This window comes from Penicillium concentricum, assembly GCF_028827145.1.
Source record: "Penicillium concentricum strain IBT 3081 chromosome Unknown utg000001l_segment0_segment0, whole genome shotgun sequence".
Taxonomy (NCBI): Eukaryota; Fungi; Ascomycota; class Eurotiomycetes; order Eurotiales; family Aspergillaceae; genus Penicillium; species Penicillium concentricum.
In genome coordinates, this window is record NW_026622754.1 from 5,528,984 (window position 1) to 5,551,999 (window position 23,016).

At 47.9% G+C, this 23,016-nt stretch overlaps 9 protein-coding genes across 9 annotated transcripts; 4 read left to right on the forward strand and 5 right to left on the reverse strand.

The window, feature by feature from the left end:
* Positions 1 to 650: 650 nt before the first annotated feature.
* On the reverse strand, positions 651 to 2,105 carry N7517_002112 (uncharacterized protein; the record flags this gene model as incomplete). Its single annotated transcript, XM_056719842.1, has 1 exon — positions 651 to 2,105. The coding sequence occupies one exon, from the start codon at positions 2,103 to 2,105 to the stop codon at positions 651 to 653; it is 1,455 nt and encodes a 484-aa protein (XP_056583977.1).
* A 491-nt stretch (positions 2,106 to 2,596) lies between these two features.
* Positions 2,597 to 3,573, reverse strand: N7517_002113 (uncharacterized protein; the record flags this gene model as incomplete). Its single annotated transcript, XM_056719843.1, has 2 exons — positions 2,597 to 3,233; positions 3,293 to 3,573. 2 exons carry the CDS (start codon positions 3,571 to 3,573, stop codon positions 2,597 to 2,599), a joined length of 918 nt encoding a protein of 305 aa, XP_056583978.1.
* A 1,790-nt stretch (positions 3,574 to 5,363) lies between these two features.
* Positions 5,364 to 6,830, forward strand: N7517_002114 (FAD-binding oxidoreductase; the record flags this gene model as incomplete). Its single annotated transcript, XM_056719844.1, has 1 exon — positions 5,364 to 6,830. The coding sequence occupies one exon, from the start codon at positions 5,364 to 5,366 to the stop codon at positions 6,828 to 6,830; it is 1,467 nt and encodes a 488-aa protein (XP_056583979.1).
* A 202-nt stretch (positions 6,831 to 7,032) lies between these two features.
* Positions 7,033 to 7,905, reverse strand: N7517_002115 (class I SAM-dependent methyltransferase; the record flags this gene model as incomplete). Its single annotated transcript, XM_056719845.1, has 1 exon — positions 7,033 to 7,905. The coding sequence occupies one exon, from the start codon at positions 7,903 to 7,905 to the stop codon at positions 7,033 to 7,035; it is 873 nt and encodes a 290-aa protein (XP_056583980.1).
* A 291-nt stretch (positions 7,906 to 8,196) lies between these two features.
* On the reverse strand, positions 8,197 to 10,542 carry N7517_002116 (sodium:solute symporter family protein; the record flags this gene model as incomplete). Its single annotated transcript, XM_056719846.1, has 4 exons — positions 8,197 to 9,507; positions 9,607 to 9,884; positions 9,943 to 10,204; positions 10,255 to 10,542. The coding sequence occupies 4 exons, from the start codon at positions 10,540 to 10,542 to the stop codon at positions 8,197 to 8,199; spliced, it is 2,139 nt and encodes a 712-aa protein (XP_056583981.1).
* A 616-nt stretch (positions 10,543 to 11,158) lies between these two features.
* On the forward strand, positions 11,159 to 12,640 carry N7517_002117 (LLM class flavin-dependent oxidoreductase; the record flags this gene model as incomplete). Its single annotated transcript, XM_056719847.1, has 1 exon — positions 11,159 to 12,640. One exon carries the CDS (start codon positions 11,159 to 11,161, stop codon positions 12,638 to 12,640), a length of 1,482 nt encoding a protein of 493 aa, XP_056583982.1.
* A 168-nt stretch (positions 12,641 to 12,808) lies between these two features.
* On the forward strand, positions 12,809 to 13,909 carry N7517_002118 (zinc-binding alcohol dehydrogenase family protein; the record flags this gene model as incomplete). Its single annotated transcript, XM_056719848.1, has 2 exons — positions 12,809 to 13,145; positions 13,200 to 13,909. The coding sequence occupies 2 exons, from the start codon at positions 12,809 to 12,811 to the stop codon at positions 13,907 to 13,909; spliced, it is 1,047 nt and encodes a 348-aa protein (XP_056583983.1).
* Positions 13,910 to 14,102: 193 nt separating this feature from the next.
* Positions 14,103 to 15,269, forward strand: N7517_002119 (alpha-ketoglutarate-dependent dioxygenase AlkB family protein; the record flags this gene model as incomplete). The annotated part of the gene is made up of 1 exon (XM_056719849.1): positions 14,103 to 15,269. The coding sequence occupies one exon, from the start codon at positions 14,103 to 14,105 to the stop codon at positions 15,267 to 15,269; it is 1,167 nt and encodes a 388-aa protein (XP_056583984.1).
* A 374-nt stretch (positions 15,270 to 15,643) lies between these two features.
* N7517_002120 (DUF3431 domain-containing protein) lies at positions 15,644 to 16,698 on the reverse strand (the record flags this gene model as incomplete). The annotated part of the gene is made up of 3 exons (XM_056719850.1): positions 15,644 to 15,707; positions 15,759 to 16,328; positions 16,388 to 16,698. 3 exons carry the CDS (start codon positions 16,696 to 16,698, stop codon positions 15,644 to 15,646), a joined length of 945 nt encoding a protein of 314 aa, XP_056583985.1.
* Positions 16,699 to 23,016: the final 6,318 nt, after the last annotated feature.

Genomic DNA, 23,016 nt, shown 5'->3' on the forward strand with positions numbered 1-23,016 from the left:
CGCTCGCCATTGCCTCGGCTTGTATTCGAGGCTGATACCGTTAAGAGAATATTGATGCTGCATCAGATGGGACTCAATCTTGATCAAGTAGTTTTTGTATAGGGAATGCGTTGGAATGCTTTCTTCGAGGACAATTCGATCCCATTTTCGATCTATATTGCGGAGTCCTGTTTCTTGGAGATCTTTGATAGAGTGCGCACTGGAGTTTCAGGGTCGAGACTGAACATAGTAGCTGAAGGGAAGTGTTGAGAAGAGGCCGAGACATGCATTATGCTTTATCTCGATGCGTCCAGTTCAAACAGTCCAGAAAAAATTAGGGCCTCTTGCCCCAGCCTGCCCTGGGTATGCAGGCCACCACGGAATACCAGAGTCAATCTCCGTTGACCGCTGTACTCCACAAGCCCCTATTTTACCTGTGTCTCGCATCCATGCTGTTAGTCTGAGACTGGTATATGGTATGGTCGGCTACATGTCGTGAAATAAGCAAAAGAATCCGGTGAATCAGACATTAGCAGAGAAGCTGGCAATCGATTATCTAGATGTATTCCTAGTTGTGAGCGAGCCCCTCTATTGTATGCAGCCTATTTGAAACGAAGTTTCCGAAATAACATTTGCTAGGATACAATATATGAATCACTTCTTTGGATCATCTAGTTTTTTTTTGTCTGACCTGTCACAGTTCCGAGTTCAATCGAGGCAGACCCCGATTGTGCGCCCTTCATTTTCTCCAAGTCCCGCAGGTGTTGTTTCAATGCAGCAATTTCGCGTTCCAGCTCAACTGACGAAGCGAGTCGATATTTGAGTTTAGAAATCGCTGCTGAAATCACAAGAAGTGCTAGGGAGGTAGGGTACGCCCACTGACCAACCTGGCTCGGACTCTCCCCTGGGGGTCCGTCATTGTAAATTTGGATCTCGATCCAAATGACGAATGCAATGATAGTGAAGGGACTGACTATCATGCTGAAGAGTATCCCAAAAAGAATTGCAGCGTCAAGAATCACATGGAGAACCGACTTGAGGAACTGACGGCTGAATATGTGTCGCATACGGCGCCAGAAACTGGTATTCTTGTTTGTCGGCCTTGGGTCTTCCTCGTCGTAATTCAGGTTTGTTGGTAGTTTCATGGCCCCATTGACCTCATCTTTGAAGCTTTTCCATATGGCCTTTCGTTCTTTCCAGATTACCATGATCTTCGCTGACGGGATGTGTGATCGATAAGGTAGGAATCGGTAAGTCAAGTGGAGGCAGTTTAGGATTAGACAGAGAATGATGAGACTGTATATATATCGATGCGAGTAAAGAACCTTTTGCCAGAAGCCATGGGAGGCAGTGACTTTGAAGTGCCCGTCTGCAGCGGCTGAATGCAATGATCCTGGTTGTCGTAGAATTTGTGTTGAATTAAAACAGGGATTGAAGCAGATATCTCCTATTTGATTCCATCGCGATATGTTCGAAAACGTATCCCACACACTGTCATTCCATGTGGATGTTCTCCATGAGGCTTGCCAGCCGTCATTTGATGTGTCGTCAAAAGGCGCGAGATCAGGAAAGCAAAACATGTACTGAGGTGATGTCTTGGGTATTCTCGCAGCATATACAAGGGCACATATAGAGCCAGCCAACATGAGGGCATGCCAGAGATAAAAGAGAAGGTTCCGTGCTCGATCGTGAGTTAGAATGCGGGACCAACATTGGAGTGGCAAAAAGACGAGATAACCAGTGACAACGATGGCAAGAACAGCATCCGAGTCAAGCTCGAGTGATGCGGGCGAGATCATAATATGGTCTGTCTCGGTGACTAAATAAGGGAACTCTTTTCGCAGGCTGGAGTTGGCGGATAGGTATGGAATAGCGACAGATCCAGGGTCTTGGGGCGTTTGGTGACTAGAAACCATGATGAAGGCGTGGATTGCGGCAGTTCCTGCGTATGTCGCGGCGGTTCCTAAAAACACATTCATGACCCATCCTGTCCATCGAGTGACACAGGTCGCCAGCATAAGCGCATAGAAAAGATATCGTGGACATGAGTTGTAGATTGTACTGATTGGATAGAAGCAGAGAGTTTCCTGGGCAATAAACAACGGGGAAACCGTGCTGTGATTCATTGGAGAAACGAAGGTGGAGAGGGTTGTGCAGAATTCATTTTCTGGTTTCCCGTGCTTTTTCCATTTCCCTGCAGGCAGCCTTTTTTCCTTATGCGAATCTTCTTAGTGTTGACATCATCTCTATTTAGGTACACTGTCCGATCCTCATTTAAGCATCTTATACCTGCTAATATACTGTATGAAAATAATAAATGGAAATAGGAAATAATTAAATACATTTGGCAATGTTACATAAGTCAACATATATTTCGTTGTAGAAAAAGCAATGGATTACAGTGAAAGTGCTGATTCTTTTACACGGAGTATAAATAGTTCTACTAGCTGGTCAATCTATGCCATGACATATAAGTGTCAGAGTAAAATAGTCATTCGATGTATTCTAAGATTATCACGCCCCTCCAATCACGTATATCTATTCAAATCAATTACCAGTGCCCAGCCCCATGTACTAGTGCTCAAATTAGAAATATAACTACGACCTATTCAATCACTCATTGCTTCCTGTCGTTGATCTCATCCACAATAAACATTACGAGTCTCGTAATGGGACCACCCCGACGCTTTGGTCCTTGGGCTCGTCTCTTTTCGCGCGTTTGTCCCATCAATTGGCCGCTCTCCAGCTCCACCGAGTTTTCATGTCCACTGGAGACACTGGGCTGCTGGGTATACTCTGCGGATGGTCGTACTTGAAGTGTAAGGCCGATACCCAAACATACAAGAACAACCACAATCTCTTCTAGGATAGACATCACAAGCTGAATTGTGATATTGCCTGATAGCATACTGAATTCGGCCTTCTGGCCAAACGCATAGATGAAAGAGTAGATTAATCGCACGAGGATCAAGGGTAGAGAGATTCCCACGGCTAGCAGCAGGCGATGTTCTCCGTCTTCGATACTGTGAGTTCGTGTCGAAACCAGGAGGAGGAGTCCACAGACACCGATCCAGGCAACAAGGTAGAAAATGAGTCCAACTTTCGTCTCTATGTTGATAAGGCCATGGGTAATATCGGAGTTCGCGGTTGCGCCGACGATGCTCAGAATCACCCCAACTAGCGCAAATATTCCAACAACCCGAAAGAACATCGGAGGGAAAGCGTTGGCAGTTTTTCGCATAATAGAATCATTCCTAATAAATTTCGTTAGCTGCAAATCATCAAGTCGATCACGAATAAAGGTGTTACTCACGCTCTTGATAAAAGTCCAATACAAGCCAATAGTAATGGCGACAGTCCGAGTGAAGTACAAACAGCCCAGGCAATGTATAGATCGACACTGGAAGGATAGTGAATCGTGGCCAAATAGCATGCTGAGCCAACAATGCGGGCAAGACAAAAGACGACGAAAAAGAACCAGCCCGAGCTCTTTTTGAACCCATGGTGGAATGCCATCCAGAGAGCAAGGAAGAGGGTTGGAGAGTAAACAATGACCTCCAGGATGGAGATCCCATGCCGATAGTCGATGGCCATAATCGCAAATGAGAATGAAGCGTACTGAAGTCAAGAAAGCAGAAAATAGACTGATGCTTGTATTACCCTCGACTCATGGGCACTTTGCTATTTAAGTGCTTCGATGCCCTTTCAGCTCGCGCTGCTTTCCTATTCAACTCCATAAGGCAGTGCAATAAAAATTTCGATGCTCAGGCTGGAAGTATAAGCGTTGTGGATACTCCACTTTAGTATCCACTTGAAGATATGATTAGCCAATAGCATCCGCCAAACCGCATACTGCATACTCGATTGGGCTTAGTGTATTGCGTTGCCGCCCAAACGGGTATGGAGCTCGGTCAGGCTAAGCCTCTCTGCACGCCACAAACCCATTGCTTGGTGAACAGTTTTGACAATCTGACTGTATCGCATCTCGTACGGCCGTAGAGATCTCACGAAAGGATCCAAGTTTGATGAGTCCGATCTTCTTCGCCCTCATAGGCGGACGTCGTCTTATCAGGCATTCTAGCGCTCCCACTTGTGACCACTCACGGTGGTCGCAGTCTCTTATTGGCGACATTTTGTCAGAGTCAGAAACTGTTTGGTGGCTCGAGGAATCAGGCCCCCATAGTCATAGCGCCTGCCTGTAGATCAGTTGCATCCTGTTGTTCTCTCCATCTCACGCACACACACTTCTATTTTTCTATGCTGCCCATCTCATTCCATGGGTATGTACACACACAGTTATACCTCCGTGGATATTCATCATTGTGAGCCAGCTCTATACGATGGTTCCAGGTCGCCCTAAGATTGAGAATAACATCAGAAAACATGGATTCTGACATGGGATATGTGTCCTACATTGTCAGTGTAATAGGGACGCTGCCGATTTGTGGCTGTTGAAAATGCTACGATACCACAGCTCACTACGCTCGACAGGCAAGAAGAAGTAGGAGGAGGAAGAATCCCGCGCGACACCTGCTCAGACCGCAAGCTTGTATATGGCGCCTGGAAGGTAAGGCATCAAGGGGACAAACAACTTCGTTTGCCCTTTTCCTATTAGACATTCCACATGAAGCCCCTCCCGGCGAAAGCCCTAAGCCAAGTGAATAGAATATCGCCATCAACAAATTGTGAGTTGCCAAATATTTAGCTCATCAAATTGGTTTGTTTTAAGTTCACTCATCTGCAAGATGGAAAAGACGTGGACACCGGGGAACACAGGCCACTTCATGAAAAATCCAGCGGCTCTGCAGGATATGCCCTAGGTTTTATATTCTACACGCCCTAGCTTTGCCGCAAATTTAGTATATATTATTACCAGGGCGACATGTGCAAAGTGGGCCCCAGGATCAGCCAGAATCCCTGGCTCGACGATATATATCCGCCTTGCATAAACTTGAACTTAATTGCAAAGACCGAGGTCAATATAGGGTTCGAACATTGTTTAGCGCAATTTGCATAATTCTCTTCGCCAAACTGGCAAGCCGTATGTTGGGCACCGGGGTTGTTTCCCGTGAAGGATTTCCCCGCTTCCTGGCGAAACGGTAGAACGACCGTTGATCGACATCCTAGAATGATCAAGATCACCACTTTCTTGGCCTTTTTTGGGTTCATTGCCGGAATCCATCGTATTTCTACAGTTTGTCGTATTCGCGTCGTATAAATATTCCGAGGCCGCTTTCTGTGTAGATCACCACGCATAGATACAAAGATATATAAACACATACATATGCACTTGATTTTTTAGTTCACGTAGTTCCTTATTGTCAGAGCCATCGACTCAATTGCCCATCGTCTTTACAGTGTTGTGACGATCTAGCATACCGATTATGCTATCGCTCGCCTTGGCCCTAGTTGGCATTTTGGGACCTGTTGGTTGTTTGGCAGCTGATCCCGGTCCAGCAGCTTGTTCCAATATAACATCACAACTGGGATCTTCCAAAGTCATTACCAGCAATCTCAATTTAAAGTATATCACTAGCACTGAGTACTGGAGTACGCCCCAGAATGCCTTCAAACCATCCTGTGTCGTATATCCTTCGTCCTCAGAAGATGTCTCTGTGACTCTTCAGGCCATCCGAGCAGCCGGGAGCCGGTTTGCAGTCAGAGGGGGAGGACATAATCCTAACAAGTTCTTTTCGTCAACCGACAAAGGCGTCCTCATTAACTTGAGCAGCCTCTCGGAAAAGTCGTATGATCCAGACACTACGCTGGCAACATACGGACCAGGTGGTGTGTTTGGCGACATATACGACTACTTCGCGGACTATAACCGCACAGTGGTTGGAGCCCGGCTCTCCGGTGTGGGAACCGGTCTTGCTCTCGGTGGTGGCATGAGCTATCTCTCTCCCCAATATGGCATGGCCTGTGATTCATTCCGGGAGCTGGAAATTGTTCTTCCTGATGGTCAGATCGTGATAGCGTCCAACACATCTAACCCCGACCTGTTCTTTGCGTCGCGCGGCGGCGGAGGCAATGCCTATGGTGTTGTAACGAAGTATACGGTCCAGAGTCGCCCTATTGGTCAATTCTTCGCGGGCAATATTATTTACGCCTTTCCCCAGAAGGATACCGTCGTTGAAGCAATTGGCAATTTCATCCGATACAACACCGACCCAAAAGCCAGCATTATCGGCACTTACGAGAAGCTGCCCACCCCTGATATGAATCTGAACCTGGACGAGGTCATTATCATGTTTCTAGTCTATGATGGCCCTGACGCAGGTGATGCGTTCGCGAACTTCACGAGCATTCCACATCTCCTCGATACTACTGGCCTCAAGTCCTACCCCGATGTAGCTGACATGCCACTTCCAATCGCCAGCGAGATTTCACGCGGGAACAATATTTTCCGTGTTGGAGTCCACCGTGCCGATAATGATGAGTGTAAGAATGCTCTGGATGTGTGGCGCAACTGGGGCGAGTCGAACAAAGGCAAATACCTGCTCCTTTCGCTCGATTTCCAGCCTGTCCCAAAAAGCTTGACAGATGCCAGCAAAGCGCAGGGTGGAAATGCAATGGATATGCCCGACGGTCCATGGTTCTGGTTGAATTATTTGATTACAACGCTGCCGGGAATGAGCCAGCCTGACTATGATGCCATACAGTCTAGCTTCCGTGATATGGTTGCGTCGACAACCAATGCTAAAGGTCTTCCGTTGTTCATCAATGATGCAAATCATGATCAAAATCCTCTGTCGACCTTCTCTACATATGGGAAATTGCAAGAGATAAAAAAGAAGTATGATCCAGATAACTTCTTCGCTGACAAGACGGGCGGTTGGTCATTTGACTAGAGGTAGTTGGCTCAGCAACCTTCCAATTGCTGGTCATTTTTGCTGGTGCTCTATGGGTATACTATTTTGAATTTGAAAATACTTGTACATAGCCACCGTATTGTAGTAAGAGGATAATGCTCAATATGTATCATTTTGTTATCATTTTACTGGCCAAATTCAATGTGGAAACCGGTCTCGTGATCTCAACACCACCATGGTCTCATTCCCTCACCTCCGCGGAAATCAGCAGAAAGTATGGACGATGTCTCTCGGCTCCCCATTCTGGCTGGCCTGCGACAGCCTCCTTTGAAGGACACCAATCTTTCAATCCGGTCAACACAAATCCGTTCTCAAGCAAGGCTGTGACATAGGTCTCAACAGTGCGATGATATTTTCTCACTCCCTCTGCTCCCAGCCAACTACTCAAACGTAGGCCCTCGCTGCTATAAGAGTTCAATGGCCACACTATCCGGTCTTCACCTCCTTCCTGTATTACTTTGAATCCCGGCCCTGGATTGACGAGGGCGGTTCCAATGGGGTGTTCAACAGAGAAGATCAACCTCCCCCTTGGCTCATGACCATTGCCCTTTTTCAAGCAGCTATGGATTTCACGGAAAAGTCGTACGATATCCTCAATGTAGTGAAAGGCTAGGGAACTATAAACCAGATCATACAACCCATGTTCAGGCTGGCAAGTCAAGCTTATAGTCTCGAGATCCTGAATTCCGAAGGTGACTTCTGTAGCAGGGGCTGTTGCCACCGCCCCATTGCTTATTTGATGATTGATCTCAGCCTCAAACTCTTTTGCTCGGTTGATCATGTTTTCGGAAATATCGATTCCTTTGACGTAACCAGCGCCTTTCTCACGGGCCCAGCGGACGAACCATCCGTAACCACACCCCAAGTCAAGAATGTGAGATTCTTTCAAAGGGTTTTCTGATGGCCCTGTAGCAGAGGACTTCGGGTTGATGATCATCTCCTCCAGGACAGGCCATTCTGGTGCCGCCGGCAGACCGTGTTGAGATCGAGGGAGGTTTCCGTACGCCACGAAGAATTCTGGGTTGTCGTAAATATTTTGGGATTTGACAGGCATGGTTGCAAGGTTACAATCAGTACACTGACGATGGGTACTAGGTATCACTTCGTGATCCGATTGCGGAAGATGAGTGAAAGAGACAAAATGTGACAAAAAGAGCAACTCTTAAATGAACTAGAACGTATTCTCCAGGTCAGTCCGGTGGTGTCATAAAGACTTATATTTACGAAGACTACAAATGTACGGAGCTGGCGGGGCTACCCGCTCTGTATATTTCTCTATCCGGTCCCCGCTCTATTTTTGGTGCATATAAAACATTGAAGTAAGCAAATTATGTGTCTAGCTCGTCTAATCTTTCTTGCCTCTGCCGATATACTCTTTGGAAGACTTCCAGATACCCCTCGCACCGATTGAAATATCCTGCCGTCCGTCATAAAGTGGGAAAATCACAACTGCCCCAAAGGCAGCGAACTGCCAGATGATGGCGACAACTACCCATCCCGCGAAGAATGATTTCGTGAAGATATAGTCACGGTACAGTGGAAGAGGCCAAGCAACAAACGTGATCAGCACGATAGCTCCGAACATGTACCAAGCAATCTTGAGCCATCTGTACAACTCTTTCAACGTTGCGTCGTCGAATGGGTGCTGAATGTCATCGAGACTGATTTCCATGGAAGATGGCGACGAAGCTTTCTTCGTAGAATTCTTTTCACTGATTCCAATCTGCTCTGGGTCGTTGTTGATGCTTTCTGGTTGACTATTGGCAACCGGTTTGACAGATCCAGCGGCATGCTTGGAATCACTTGAATGGTCTTCCTCACTGCTCTCGTTCAATGTACTTGTGTCCGAGGGCGACTGTATTTCTGCTTGATCTGCAAGCTCAATCCGGAGGAACACCCTCCAGTCGAACTTGTAAGGGTTGTAGAATGACAGGACAACCGAATAGAGAGCTGGCGTAAAGAAAGAAGTGATCGCTGCATATAGCGCCGGATAGGGATTTGTAGTTGTCGTGATGCTAATAGTGCCATACATATATTTGGTTGTTGCCAACCAGACAGTGAGACCCGAAAAGAAGCCAAGCACGGGAGAGATAATTGCAGCTATCCGGGTCTGCCTAGACCAGAACAAAGTGAGAATCATAGGGATGATTCCTGGACATGAGATGATGGGTCTCAGGTATCCGATCCATGTCATATTTGCTCCTCCATAGTTGAGAGCGATGGAAATTCCGGTGATAAAGACACCGTGGATAACTACAGTCAAGTGGCTCACTCCCACGATTTGCTTGTCGGTAGCTTTTGGGTTGAGGTATGTCTTATAGATATCATAAGACAAGATGCTACTGACGGCAATCATTGATGAGGAAACGGTACTCGTCAAAGCCATGAACAAAAGGAAGAAGAATCCAATGATTCCCTTGTCTCCGATGAGTGCTTTGATGGTGTATGGCATCACCATACCCGAGCTGACTTCAGTGGCAGTAAGCAGACCAGGGTAGGTCGGAAAGATTGGGGTATCGTGAATTGCCCTCGTTGCCAAACCAATGACTGTGCCTAGACCCCAGGGGATACCGAAAACTGCCAATGCAGCAATATTGTATCCTGGCACTGTCGCCTTGACCTCTGTAGCGAAGGACTTTTGCCAAAATGCAGTGTCCTATCAATGAAATATTAGCTTTGTAAAAACTTCAAGTTTTGCGGCTCTCAATGGTCTTTCTAGGGACGTTTCAAAGATCGGTTTGTGGAATTGACTTACCATGACGACGAGTGCCAGGTTTCCAAACTTGAGAATCAACCCCCAAATAATAGCATCCTTGGACTTAAATGTAAGAAGCGAGCCTTCATAGTTGCCAGGGATGTAATTATCACCAGCTGTTGCAATTACTTTATCATACAAACCACCCAGTCCACCGACCGCCGAGTTTGTCAAAACAGCGATCGTGAAATAGATGATGAGAATGAGAGCAATAGCCGTGTGCAAAAAGTCCGTCAGGAATGTGGCCTTCAGGCCACCCACAGCTGTATAGAGGACAACTATAAAGAGGTTAACTTCTGTTTCCCGACTCATTTTTATAAGAGAAATAGAACAAACCTCCGAGGGGAACGAGAATAGTTGCTGCTACATAGTGCATGCCCGAAACACCATGAATGAGTTGGGAGCCCGTCATAATCATCGAGGCGCAGCCGAAAACGTTGTTGACGAGGTTAAGCACGATAAACACGAGATGTCCGATCTTGCCATAGCGCATCCGAACAACTTCCAGCGACGTATGAGCATAAGGGACTCGAATCTTGGCCATAACGCCAAGTGCTGCCATCAGTGCAATTTGGAAGCATAGACCAGATCCCCACCACTATGATCCGTCAGTCGTGCAACGTCATTCGAGGGCGTAAGGGAACATACCAGAGGCACTGCAAGGCCGTACCTATATGTCATCGCCGCACACAATACTGTCTCGTTGATCCACATCCAGGAGCTGAAGACTGCTGATGCACACAATCCTCTTCCCACGGAGCGATTGGCGACCATGAACATTTCGGACTTTCCAGAATCTTCAGCAAGATACGCTTTCTGTACCTTGACGGCAATCAAAATCACTCCACAGAACACAACGCTGAGACCAATGAGAAGGCCATAGGCCGCCCCTTTGGGGATCAAAGCTAACTTGGACGGATCTATCGTGTTAGACATGTCTGGGCAAAGTAAAGCCAAGTTCAAAGGCGCAGGGCCGAGAAATATTTATTCTCTGCAGGGTCCATCATATCTTCAATGCCAAGCCTTGTCTCTGTAGATCTGCAGCCAATTGACGTTCTCTAAAGGATTGCGTAACAATCAGAGTTGCCATGTGGGCGATATATCTCACGTCGTCCATGTCCGCAATTGCGTTATACGGAATTAGTGAGAGAGACGCGGCTAAACAGTCTAGGCATATGGCCATTGGAAGATCGAAACAACGCTAATAAGGTCAACATGTAGTAGTTGTGGAATATCTGTGATTGTGATGGGGATTGCGTGCCTTAACACCCAGATTGCGATAAAACGACTTGGAATCGCGAACGACAGGGGTCACTGCGTACCCCACACAGGAGTCTAATGTGTCGGCCGATATAGGATTCAAAATAATCATAGCAAATGTCGAATCTCAATTACCAATGGGGGATAAACCTCCAATGATTCTGCGATGGTGACAGCTCTTGGCGCATACTTCTCCGCTATGTATACAAAGCGACTCCCATTGCTCAAGACTCAGTGTTAGCCCTCAGTGCCTTTTTAAATTTACTACATATTGAGAGAATTCCAGTTCAAAATGGGTGAAGTTATACCATCCGGCAAAAAGCAGATCATCCTCAATGCTTTCGTCATGAATACCCCGGGCCATTTGGCACCCGGGCTATGGAAGCATCCTAGAAACAAGACCGATCAGTACAAAACACTCTCATTCTGGACCGATCTAGCTCAGTTGCTTGACAAAGCCGGTTTCCATGCGATGTTCCTTGCGGACACCCTAGGGGCATACGACGTGTACAAGGGCCCTAGTAATGTTGTTCCCGCGTTGGCATCAGGCGCGCAATTTCCGGTCAACGACCCATTGTACCTTGTTCCTGCCATGTCTGCCGTCACAAAGAATCTCATTTTTGGAGTGACCGCCAGCGTGACATACGAGAAACCGTACGCGCTCGCACGCCGACTCTCTACCGTGGATCACCTCAGCCAGGGCCGCCTGGCATGGAATATTGTCACCTCGTATCTGGACAGCGCAGCCCGAAACCACGGGCTGAACGAGCAAATTCCTCACGATGAGCGATACGCAATAGCAGATGAATATCTCGAGGTGCTCTACAAGCTCTGGGAAGGAAGTTTCCGAGACGACGCCGTGCTCGCCGACCGACAGCTAGGAACATACATTGCTAGCGATGGTGTGCGAGAGATAAACCACAAAGGGAAATACTTTGATGTCCCTGGGCCTCATTTCTGCGAGCCATCGCCACAGCGTACGCCATTCCTGTTCCAAGCTGGCGTGTCCGAGGCCGGTGGTCAATTCGGTGGAAAGCACGGGGAGGCAATCTTCATCGGTGGTCAGACACCCGAGGGTACTCGCTTGACGGTGGATAATATACGGAATATTGCCAAACAGCACGGCCGTGATCCCAATCATATCAAAGTCATCGTGGGTATCAACGTGATTGTCGCAGCGACAGATGAAGAAGCAAAGGCAAAGCGGGAGGATTATCTCCAATATGCCGATGACGAAGGTGCATTAGCTTTGTTTGGTGGATGGACTGGAATTGACCTGTCGAGTCATGCTGATGATGAGGATTTCCGGTTCAGCGACTCTCCGCGGGTCCAGTCCATTGTTCGGAGATGGTCTGCTACGGTGCCAGGCACGGATAGCTTGCCATGGACCAAACGGAGGATTGTGGAGTACATCAGTGTGGGGGGACTGCAGGCCAAGGTTGTTGGCAGTCCCACGACAGTTGCAGATGGGTTGGAAAGATGGGTGGAGATATCCGACGTGGATGGTTTCAATCTTGCCCATATTGTGAATCCCGGAACTTTCGAAGATATCGTTGAGTTCTTATTGCCTGAACTGCGACGGAGGGGGTGTTCAGAGAGGATGTTGAGAAAGAAGGTGCTACAGCTCGCGAAGTGTTCATTGGATCGCAGCGTTTGCCAGAAGATCATCCTGGAAGCAAGTACAAGTGGCGGGCAGGGGAAACCATTCCTCGGTATCAGGAGAACTAAAGCCATTCTTGTTTCGTCTACATGCATATACAAGGTATCTGGTTGATACATGTAAAGCCGGAGATAAGCTCAATTAATAATTACGTCCGGGAGTCCGGGACCCTGCAGATGAACTTCCCAAAGGAGGACTTGGGACATTACAAATCAATCCAATATATACCTCGGAATATCGATCTGGGCTGCTTGGATTTCAATATCAAGTACCAATTTCAAAATGAAAGAAGCCATTATCGACACGACCGTTTCGGTCATCATCCGCGATGTTGACAGCCCCACCCCCAAAGCCGGCCAGGTCCTCATTCGGGTAGTGGTGTCAGGTACCAACCCGAAGGACTGGAAACGCCCCAAATGGCGACCAGACAATGTCATGAACCAGGGAGACGATGTCGCAGGGTATGTGGAGGCAGTAGGAGAGGGAGTCCGGAACTTCCGCGAAGGAGACAAAGTGGCCGCGCTGCACGAGCTAGGCAGCCCGCATGGAAGTTATGCTGAATACGCTATTGCATGGGAATACACAACATTCCATCTCACCGAGAAGACCAGCTTTGAAGGTAAGTCCCCCATGTTTTAATTACCACGGGAATGAAACTTAACATATTGACCAGAGGCTGCTACTATCCCCCTCGCTGCGATGACTGCTGCATTGGGTCTACATCAACAGCTGAAGCTGCCTCTGCCCTGGGGCCCCGCCGATAAACCCACTCCGCTGGTTGTGTACGGCGGTGCCACAGCGGTTGGCGCATTCGCGATCAAGTTCGCTCAACTATCAAACATACACCCCATCATCGCTGTTGCAGGCAAAGGCGCTCCCTTCGTCGAGACGTTGATCAGCAGAGAAAAAGGAGATACGATCATTGACTATCGCGAAGGCTTTGACGCCATCCACTCGGGGATCAGGGCTGCTGGCAAGGGTATACCCATTCATCATGCCTACGATGCCGTGTCCGAGAAGGGAAGCTATGAGAATATCGGTGCTGCTCTCGATAAACCTGGGAAGATCGCTGTCGTCTTACCTACGGAAGTCGATAAGGTGCAGGAGCAAATTAGCATCCATCGGACTATGGTTGCGTCTGTTCATATGCCCTCTGCTGAGGGCCAGGCTCTTGGTGATAAGGAGTTTGGGGCTGCTCTTTTCCAATTCATTGGTCGAGGTCTGGCACAAGGTTGGTTCTCGGGCCACCCATATGAAGTGAGAAAAGGTGGACTGGGAGGTCTCGAGGGCGCATTGAAAGATCTGGAGGCTGGCAAGGCATCTGCGGTGAAATATGTGATTAAGATTGCCGAGACTGAGGGAGTTGAACAGTTAGGTATATAACCCGAGAAAACGATCTCGGGTTACTCTACAAATGCAATGTTACAAGATGTATGCCAAGCCAGATCGGGATGTATAGATCGTATAGATCGGGATCGAAATGACATCACCATCAATTCTCCAAGTCGCGTGCCCCGTGAACATACTGTCTCAATTACAATCACCAATGTTAAACACCTTGGGGTCTCATTCCACCATGGCAAAACGCACACTTGACTCATTCTTCAAACCATCAACCACACCCCCAAAACGTCCCAAAACCGAACCTACCGAGTCCACCACCTCAACCCCAGAGACAAGCAATATCCCAATTGAAGACACCAAACCCCCAAGCCAACACCCAAGCTATCCAATCCCAATCACTCAACTCCCCTCCCACATCGAAGTCGGCCTAGAACACGCAACACCAGCAGCCTCACCCCTCGAAATAAACAACCAACCCCACCTCGACCTCCTTTACTTCCAACCGTACATCCCCCGCCCAACAGCAAACGAGCTATTCAAATTCCTCCGTCGCGAACTCCCCTTCTACCGCGTCCAATACACAGCCCGACGCGGCGACATCGAAACGCAAATCAACACACCAAGATGGACAACTGTCTTCGGAGTTGATGAAACATCGACATTCATCCAACAAGACAACGACCTGGTACTCCTAGAAACAAAGACCAAAACACCAACCCCGAAAACCAAATACCAGTGCACGCCGCGTCCAATACCAGCATGTCTCGATCTCCTACGGAAACAAGTCGAAGCAGCGAATGCAACCGCATCAGGTCCTAAAAACCCCAGCTACAATTTCTGCCTGGTAAATTACTACGCCAGCGGCGAGGACAGCATCGCCTTCCACTCAGATGACGAGCGTTTTCTCGGTCCCGAACCGAACATCGCCTCGCTATCTCTAGGCGGCGAGCGGGATTTCCTAATGAAGCATAAACCCTTTTCCGGAGGGAATGTGAACCAGACGACGGGTGGATGCGTTCCTGGTGCACATGCAATGTCCGGTCCGGGTGGTACCGGTGTGACGCGGAGTCGTACAGCAGGTGGAACATTGAATACCGTATCTCCTGGATCCAGGCCTGGTACGGTCCCACGGCAGATTAAGATGAGTCTTGGGTCCGGCGATATGGTTGTTATGCGTGGTGCGACGCAGTCGAATTGGTTGCATAGTATTCCTAAGCGGAAAGGGAAGGGGGAGATGACGAGGGGACGGATCAATATTACCTTTCGACGGGCTGTTGTTCCTGGTGGGACGAATAATTATTATCATTATAATGTTGGTAGTGGGGGGATGTATCGGTGGGATGAGGTAGCCAGGGAGATGGTTCTGCGGGATGGGAAGGGGGAGAGAGCTACGGGGTAGCTACATATGTACCCTGTTCACGGGTGTATGATTGAACAGGAATAAGATTCGAATCAAATAAACTATACATGGGTGCCGTAGCACGAAAGGAATGTCTCATGCTCCTGAGTTGGACGTGCAACTCGAGGCGAGACAGATGATATCACTGTGATAGCTTGGCACATTTGAGTCTTTGTACATTTGCTTCCGATTGAAAAAGAAAAAAAATTGACATCGAAGCAGGTCATCATGTGGCATTGGCACTGTGTCTTCCCAGTAGCCATGGTATTCCCCCCCCGGGGGAGTTCCGGCAAGTGCCGGGTAATAAAGAAACGTATTCCTGAGATACAAGAGCTACCGGCCCTTGTAGGCATAAGAGGAATGACTTGAAATGATCAGTAGGTGAAAATGACTTCTTCGCCGTAGACGTCTCCATAGCATTGGAACAAATCAGGGCAGCTGCAAGCAAACGTGTTAGCGGAGAAAAGATACAATTGCAGGACAACTTACAAGACGGGCTCCTTGCCGAAGATGATATGCCATGAGTACTCCATAATGTTTGCGGTAGCCTCGTCCGACAGGTCGTTGTTCATCACCCAGTCGTACATGCGCTGGTAATCGCTATGGGGGCGCTGGAGAATCTGGTCTCGGGAAACGGCAAACTGGGAGCAACACGGGGCGGCGATTTCGCGGGGAACGGGCGTATTGGGGAATAGTTCTTTCCATGCAGCCGCGTAATGTGCCTCGCCTGGGCTTTCGAGATTGGCGGGTTGGCGGAATGGTTGGATGGCGGAGGGGCATCCTGGGCTCAATTGGCAACGCAAGTTGACAAAGCCTGACTGTTGCACGAACTCTCTCTGTAACGCGCGCACCGAGTCCACATTGCTGTAATCCATGGTGTCGATGTGCCAGCCGGCGATTATGCCGTCGCGGTGACTGTGGAGGAAGACCACCACCTCCGGAAGGTCATCGTAGTGGTCGATCAGGTATTGGAGGTAGGGGAGAGCCTCGCGACCCTTGTTCTTCGGGGTGTGCGTGGGGACATTGACATCGTCGACGGTGTAAATAACGCTGCGCCATCTAGAGAGAGATTCAATTAGCGCTGTCTTCTTCTAAGAACACGATTGAGTCACACTCACTCTGCTAGCTCTGCCGCAACCCAGGCGGTATCTTCCTCCTTGCGCTTGCCCATCACAATGGCACCCTGGTTAGGGACCGTGATATCGGTGGTCTGGTAAAGCAGAGCGGGTTTATTGTCCGATGCAATTCGCCATTTCCGTTGAGATCCATCTTGTTTCGGCTTTGGTCTAAAGGATGTGCGGAAGGAGCCTGTATCGAAATGCCATATATCCTGGATTGATTCACCCTTGGTCTTAATACTGCGAGTGACCAGGACGAGAGTCAGGATGATGAGTGCCGCAGCAGCACCGACACGGAGTGACAATCTCATCGCATAACGCGATTCTCGGGATTGAGGGAAAAGAGTATTGGGGGGGGGGGGGGGGGGTGGAAGAAGAAGTGTCCTCAGGACACGCAATCTTAAGAAAATAATAAGCAGCACCCCATGTGGAGGCGGGATCAAACTCACTCGCGACTCTTAACGCGAGATGACGAAAGTGGTCAAGGGGTGACTTCGAGAAGGAATGGAAAGAGGAGGCCTGAAAGAGAGGGCCTACGAGGTCCTTTTGGTGAAATTAAGAAGAAAAAAAAGGACAAATCGGAGTCGGCGCTTTCCTCATTTGGGAGAGTGGACATTTCCTATTCTGTTTCTGATCCATTTTCGGTCCTTTCGAGACTTTGGGAAGGAGCATATGGGTGATTTAGGACAATTTGATTGGTCAAACTTAAAGTTCTCGGCCTATCGGCCAATCTGCGCTTTATTTTATTTTTTTATTTTATTTCACTTCAGGGGTACAGCCTAGGCATACATAATAGCTCGAGTACTCCAGAGTTGATTTTATTCTACTCCGTACTCCATACTCCATACTTAGATCCTTATATCTGATCCACCGGGAACATTCCTGAAACAATTTATCTATTGGACCCTATACATGATACACATCCCATGCAAGGAGATATCTGTCAATCAATTTTTCAATCCTATATCCAAAAAGAGAAAACCAAAACGGGTATGACCAACGCCAAAGTTCCAAAACCTACATATGCACCTATACGTACCGGATATTCCCTGGCGGGTGGGGCTTTCCTATTTGAGCTGCCGCCGCTTTTATGAGGGTGCTCAGGCTCAGGCTCACTGAGTAGATGTCAGCACGGGCTCAGATCAGTGATCATGCTCAGATCAGTCACGTGCAGGATGACTGATGCTCAGTGAGTGCTCAGTGAGTGCTCATTAGATGCTCTCTAATTACTCAGTGATGCTTAGTGTCCAATCAGTGAGCAACACTAATGCACTCAGCCCACCTCGGACTATACCCAGAAGGGATTAGCCCCCACAGGGTCGTTTATACTGTGATAGTTAGTTCGTTGATAGCATTGCTACTGCCCTTATTTTCCGGCGCACTACACCTCATCAAGAAAACACAATATAACGAAGGGGTGTAGGAAAGAGCGGAGAACTCTATCCGTTTCATGATGTCTTTTCTTGGTATAATAGTATATTATAGTAGAGTATAATGGTGTGAAGGATATCATATATAAATTACTGGTAACTATTACTATATCTAAGGATATACTAGTTAACTAATAGTGGTAAACTATATTATGACTCACTTCTAAATCGCCATAAATCGTGAGATAATATGATATCTGTTATGGGGCCGTCGTACTTCGTACGAAGCCCTATGGAAGATGCTTGCTTATGCTGCGCGGAATCTGCCAAACGTTACCGCCTTCGACGGAATATGTACACATTTGTTAGCTCAGGAGAACTCCTCTCCTCAACGAAACCTTCTTGTTCTTAAAACCCGTCTAAGTTGCACAACTAGGCTAGTTCCGCAACAATATCTTATATTATCCTATATTTGCCTCCTAGACTGTCTATAAAAGGGGTGACAGTCTACTCTCTAATATATATTGTACATACTTCTTAATATATTCTCATCCATATACATATATCTTTATCTCCTATTTAGGATAAGTATAACCTTCAATACTATATCTTATATAATCATATTATATAAGATATTACTTCCTCTATAAAATATTATAACCTACTATTAGGCTATAATATTCTATCTGCTAAATTACTTACACTTAAACTATTCTATAAGTTTATAAGTCTTATTTCTAGGACTAAAGACTTAAGTATCTACCTTATCTTTAGTATATATAACCGCCTTTTTAACTATCTTAAGAAAGCGATCGCTATACTTAGATAGAAGAAGGTTCTATAGAAATAGCTTATATAATCTACTCTTAAAGCTACGTTAGAAAAGCCTTTAAAATACTATAAGGATATAGATAGTATCGATAGGTATCTTTATACTATTAGTATAATTTTATCTCTATCCTAAAAGCTTTAATTCTTCTTATTAAAGGAATAGGAATTAGATAATCCTAGCGAAGCTAGCTAGAAAGATATTTACCGAGGTAGTCTTAAGACTTAGATTAAGCGCTATAAGGAGCGGCTTAATATTAGGGATAGTTAGTTATCGCTAAGTGGTCTATTATCTAGGGTTAGAATATCTAAGCTTAAATCTATATTAGAGTTAAATAACTCCTAGTAGTCTATCGCTCTATGTTATGGGGCCGTCGTACTTCGTACGAAGCCCTATGGAAGATGCTTGCTTATGCTGCGCGGAATCTGCCAAACGTTACCGCCTTCGACGGAATATGTACACATTTGTTAGCTCAGGAGAACTCCTCTCCTCAACGAAACCTTCTTGTTCTTAAAACCCGTCTAAGTTGCACAACTAGGCTAGTTCCGTAACATTAGGTTTCGTTCGTCACCTTTATCGACGCTTAGTAAGGAGTTCCTACTAGTACAGAGTGAGAGACAAGATGTCTTACCAACCACGACGACATAATACCTTTGATCACGACAACCTACCAGACGCACTACCGGCACAACAAGCGATGGGAGAGATCTTCCCCCCACCACGAGAGAACGATAGGATAGAAAGGGGGCCGACCCGGCCAACTTACCCCGATGTACGAACCTACAATGGACAGGACCCTAAGGAGTACGCAGCCTTTCGTACGAACTTGAAAATCAAGTTCTTGATGGATGCCCACTACTTTCACTCCGAGGAAATGAAGACCTACTACGCGTTTAGTAGGCTAGAAGGCATTGCGAGCCAGCAAGCCCACGCATGGATCGTAGCAATGGAGAATGAGAAGAAACCCCTCCTTCTCAATGAATTTTACCAAGCCATGGATCTCTACTTTGAAGACCCAGACAAGGAACAACGTGCCCTCGTACGAGTAAATTCGATGAAGCAGGGTAGGAGGAGTCTCCACGACTTCCTATCTGAGTTCGACCAGACACTAGTTACCGCGGGTGGATTACACTGGTCCGATGCCCAGAAGATGGCCCTTCTCCGGACCGCAATCAACGTCGATCTACTCCAGAGTACCGTCGGAGCTGAATTCGCTTCGTACGATGACTACCGGAACCGCCTTCTTCGGATCGACCACGACCTTCGGCAGATTGAAACGCTCCAGAAGAAGAAGTTAAGACCCTTCTTCCGTGGCAATCTCAGCAACACCCAAGACGACGCCGGCAGGATGGACTGGGAACCTACTCAAGCAACTAGGATCGCCGCCCTAGAAGCCGAGATCGCGGCCCTAAAGACAAACCAAAGGAGCAGTCCTTCTCGTACGAACGAACGGGCAAAATGGGTCTCCCGGGAAGAGATTGACCAACGCCGAATGAAGGGGGAATGCCTACGCTGCGGACAGAGAGGGCACCTGATTGCGGGCTGTAGACTACGGCCTGCCACCCGACCTCTAGAGGTGAACGCTGTCGATGCAGATGGAGACAACGACTCGGGAAAAGAATAACCTTCGTACGAAATCGTGTACGGAGGTCGCTAGATACTTCAAAATTGAAACATTCTGTTTGGGAAGAATTTGAAGCCACGCGTATGAACTCCCCACCGTTTGTCATTGCCGCGACCCTAGACCGACAAGCTATGGCCCGTACCTTAGTCGATAGCGGATGCCTATCGTACGGAGCTATCAGTGAAGCCTTTGCGAAAGAAAGGAACTTAGAGACTTTCGAGATCCTACCACGAACATTAAGAGGAATAGGAGGAAAGGGGACGATTTCACAAATCGTACGAACCTCCCTCTCAATTGACCACCACTTTGAGAAAGAGACCTACTTCTATATGATCCCTGATTCCATCGGATACGACCTGATTCTTGGCCTACCCTGGCTGAGACAACAGAACGCTTGCTTCGAACCTTTAAGGAACCGGTTATATCTTCGATCATCGAAAACCCGCCTCTATGGGATCGGCAAAACTCCTCTCCCCGATACTACAGAGATCTCGGCACTCTCAATGCATAGAGAGATTCAGTCAGCAATAAAAGACCATAATTCGTACGATTCCCAAATCTTTGCTGTCTCTATGGCCGATATCGAGAAAGCATTGAAAACCAAGAAACCAAAGGACCTAAAGGTGGAACTCCCCACTGAGTACCACGAATTCCTCCCTTTATTTGACCCCGACGAAGCGACTAAACTCCCACCACACCGCGGGGAAGGAATCGACCATAAAATCGAACTTATACGAGAAAATGGTAAAGAACCAATAGTCCCCTGGGGGCCCCTCTACAATATGTCGAACGAAGAACTTCTAGTGCTACGAAAGACCCTAAATGAGCTCTTGGATAAGAACTTCATTAGGGTTAGCAAATCCTCAGCAGCAGCACCAGTGCTATTCGTACGAAAGCCAGGAGGAGGGCTCCGTTTCTGCGTCGACTACCGAGCGCTAAACGCTCTCACAAAAAAGGACCGCTACCCCCTTCCCCTGATTCATGAGACGCTGAACCAGATCGGACGAGCGAGATGGTTCACGAAACTCGACGTATCAGCCGCGTTCCATAAGATCCGGATTGCCGAAGGAGAAGAATGGAAAACCGCGTTTCGTACGAGGTACGGACTTTACGAATGGCTTGTTACCCCCTTTGGCCTGGCCAACGCGCCGAGCTCATTCCAGAAATATATCAACTGGTCCCTACGAGAATACCTAGACGATTTCTGCTCCGCCTACCTCGACGATGTATTGATCTATTCGGAAGGGAACATCGAAGATCATCGAAAACACGTAAAGAAGGTCCTCCAGAAGCTACAGGAAGCTGGCCTACACTTGGATATTGGGAAGTGCGAATTCGAATGCACCGAAACCAAGTACCTTGGCTTTATCGTACGAGCAGGAGAAGGGGTTAAGATGGACGCTGAAAAAGTGCAAGCGATACTCGACTGGGAAACACCAACCACAGTCCGAGGCGTGAGGGGATTCCTCGGCTTTGCCAACTTCTACCGACAATTCATCCCAAACTATTCAGAAGTCGTACGACCTCTTACCCAACTCACGCAAAACAACGTCCCCTTTGTCTGGTCTACTATATGCGAGAAGAGCTTCCAGGAGCTAAAACGACTCTTCACAACAGAGCCGATACTAGCAGCCTTTGACCCATCTCGTACGACAGTGGTAGAGTCCGACTCGTCAGGATACACGGTTGGAGGAGTCCTCTCACAGTACGATGATAAGGGTGTGCTACGACCATGCGCCTACTTCTCCAAGAAAAACGCTCCCGCCGAGTGTAACTATGAGATCTACGATAAGGAGCTGCTCGCTGTCGTACGATGCCTAGAAGCATGGGACGCAGAACTACGTTCAGTCCAAGGGAAATTCCTCGTTATCACCGACCATAAGAACCTAGAATACTTCTTCAAACCAAGGAAGCTCACTGAACGGCATATGCGGTGGTCACTCTTCTTAAGTAGGTTCAACTTCGACTTCCAATATCGCCCCGGTACAGACAACGCCCGAGCGGACGCCCTATCACGACGAGACCAAGACAACCCAACCGAGGAAGACCCAAGAATCGCAGATCGTACGAAGTGTCTCCTAACGCAGATAGGAGACGATAAGGCTACTGTGAATATCCATGCCACGACCGCACAGCAAACCCCTGACGAACAAGACTGGGAGCTAGCGAGAGATGGGGATGACGAGTACCAGGGCGCTATACGGACACTACAACAGGGCCTACGGAAGTTCCCACCAGAACTAAAGCTAAAAGTCTCAACTTCCGAATGCACAATCGACCAAGCCCAGAAACTTCGCTTCCGCGGAAGGTTATGGGTCCCTAACTCTGAGCCCCTTCGTACGAAAATCATTCAGACCGCACACGACTCTCGACTCACCGGACACCCAGGGAGGGAGGAGACCTATACAGTGGTTAGCCGCGAGTACTTCTGGCCGAATATGTCGATCGACATCCGGAGATTCGTACGGAACTGTGACCTATGTAACGGGGCGAAACCATGGCGAGAGCTGAAGCGAGGCCTCCTAAAGCCGCTCCCGGTGCCAGAACAACCATGGCGAGACGTGGCCCTCGACTTCATCACCGATTTACCACCAAGCGACAGCCGTACGAACATCTTGGTAATCACAGATCGGCTGACAAAGGGAGTGATCCTAAGGCCGATGAAGTCAATTTCGGCCGAAGACTCCGCATGGGCAATCATTGACAGCCTCGTACGACAACACGGATTCCCAAACTCGATCGTCTCGGACCGAGGAACCCAATTCACAAGCCTCCTATGGGAACGGATCTGCCAGCTATGTAAGGT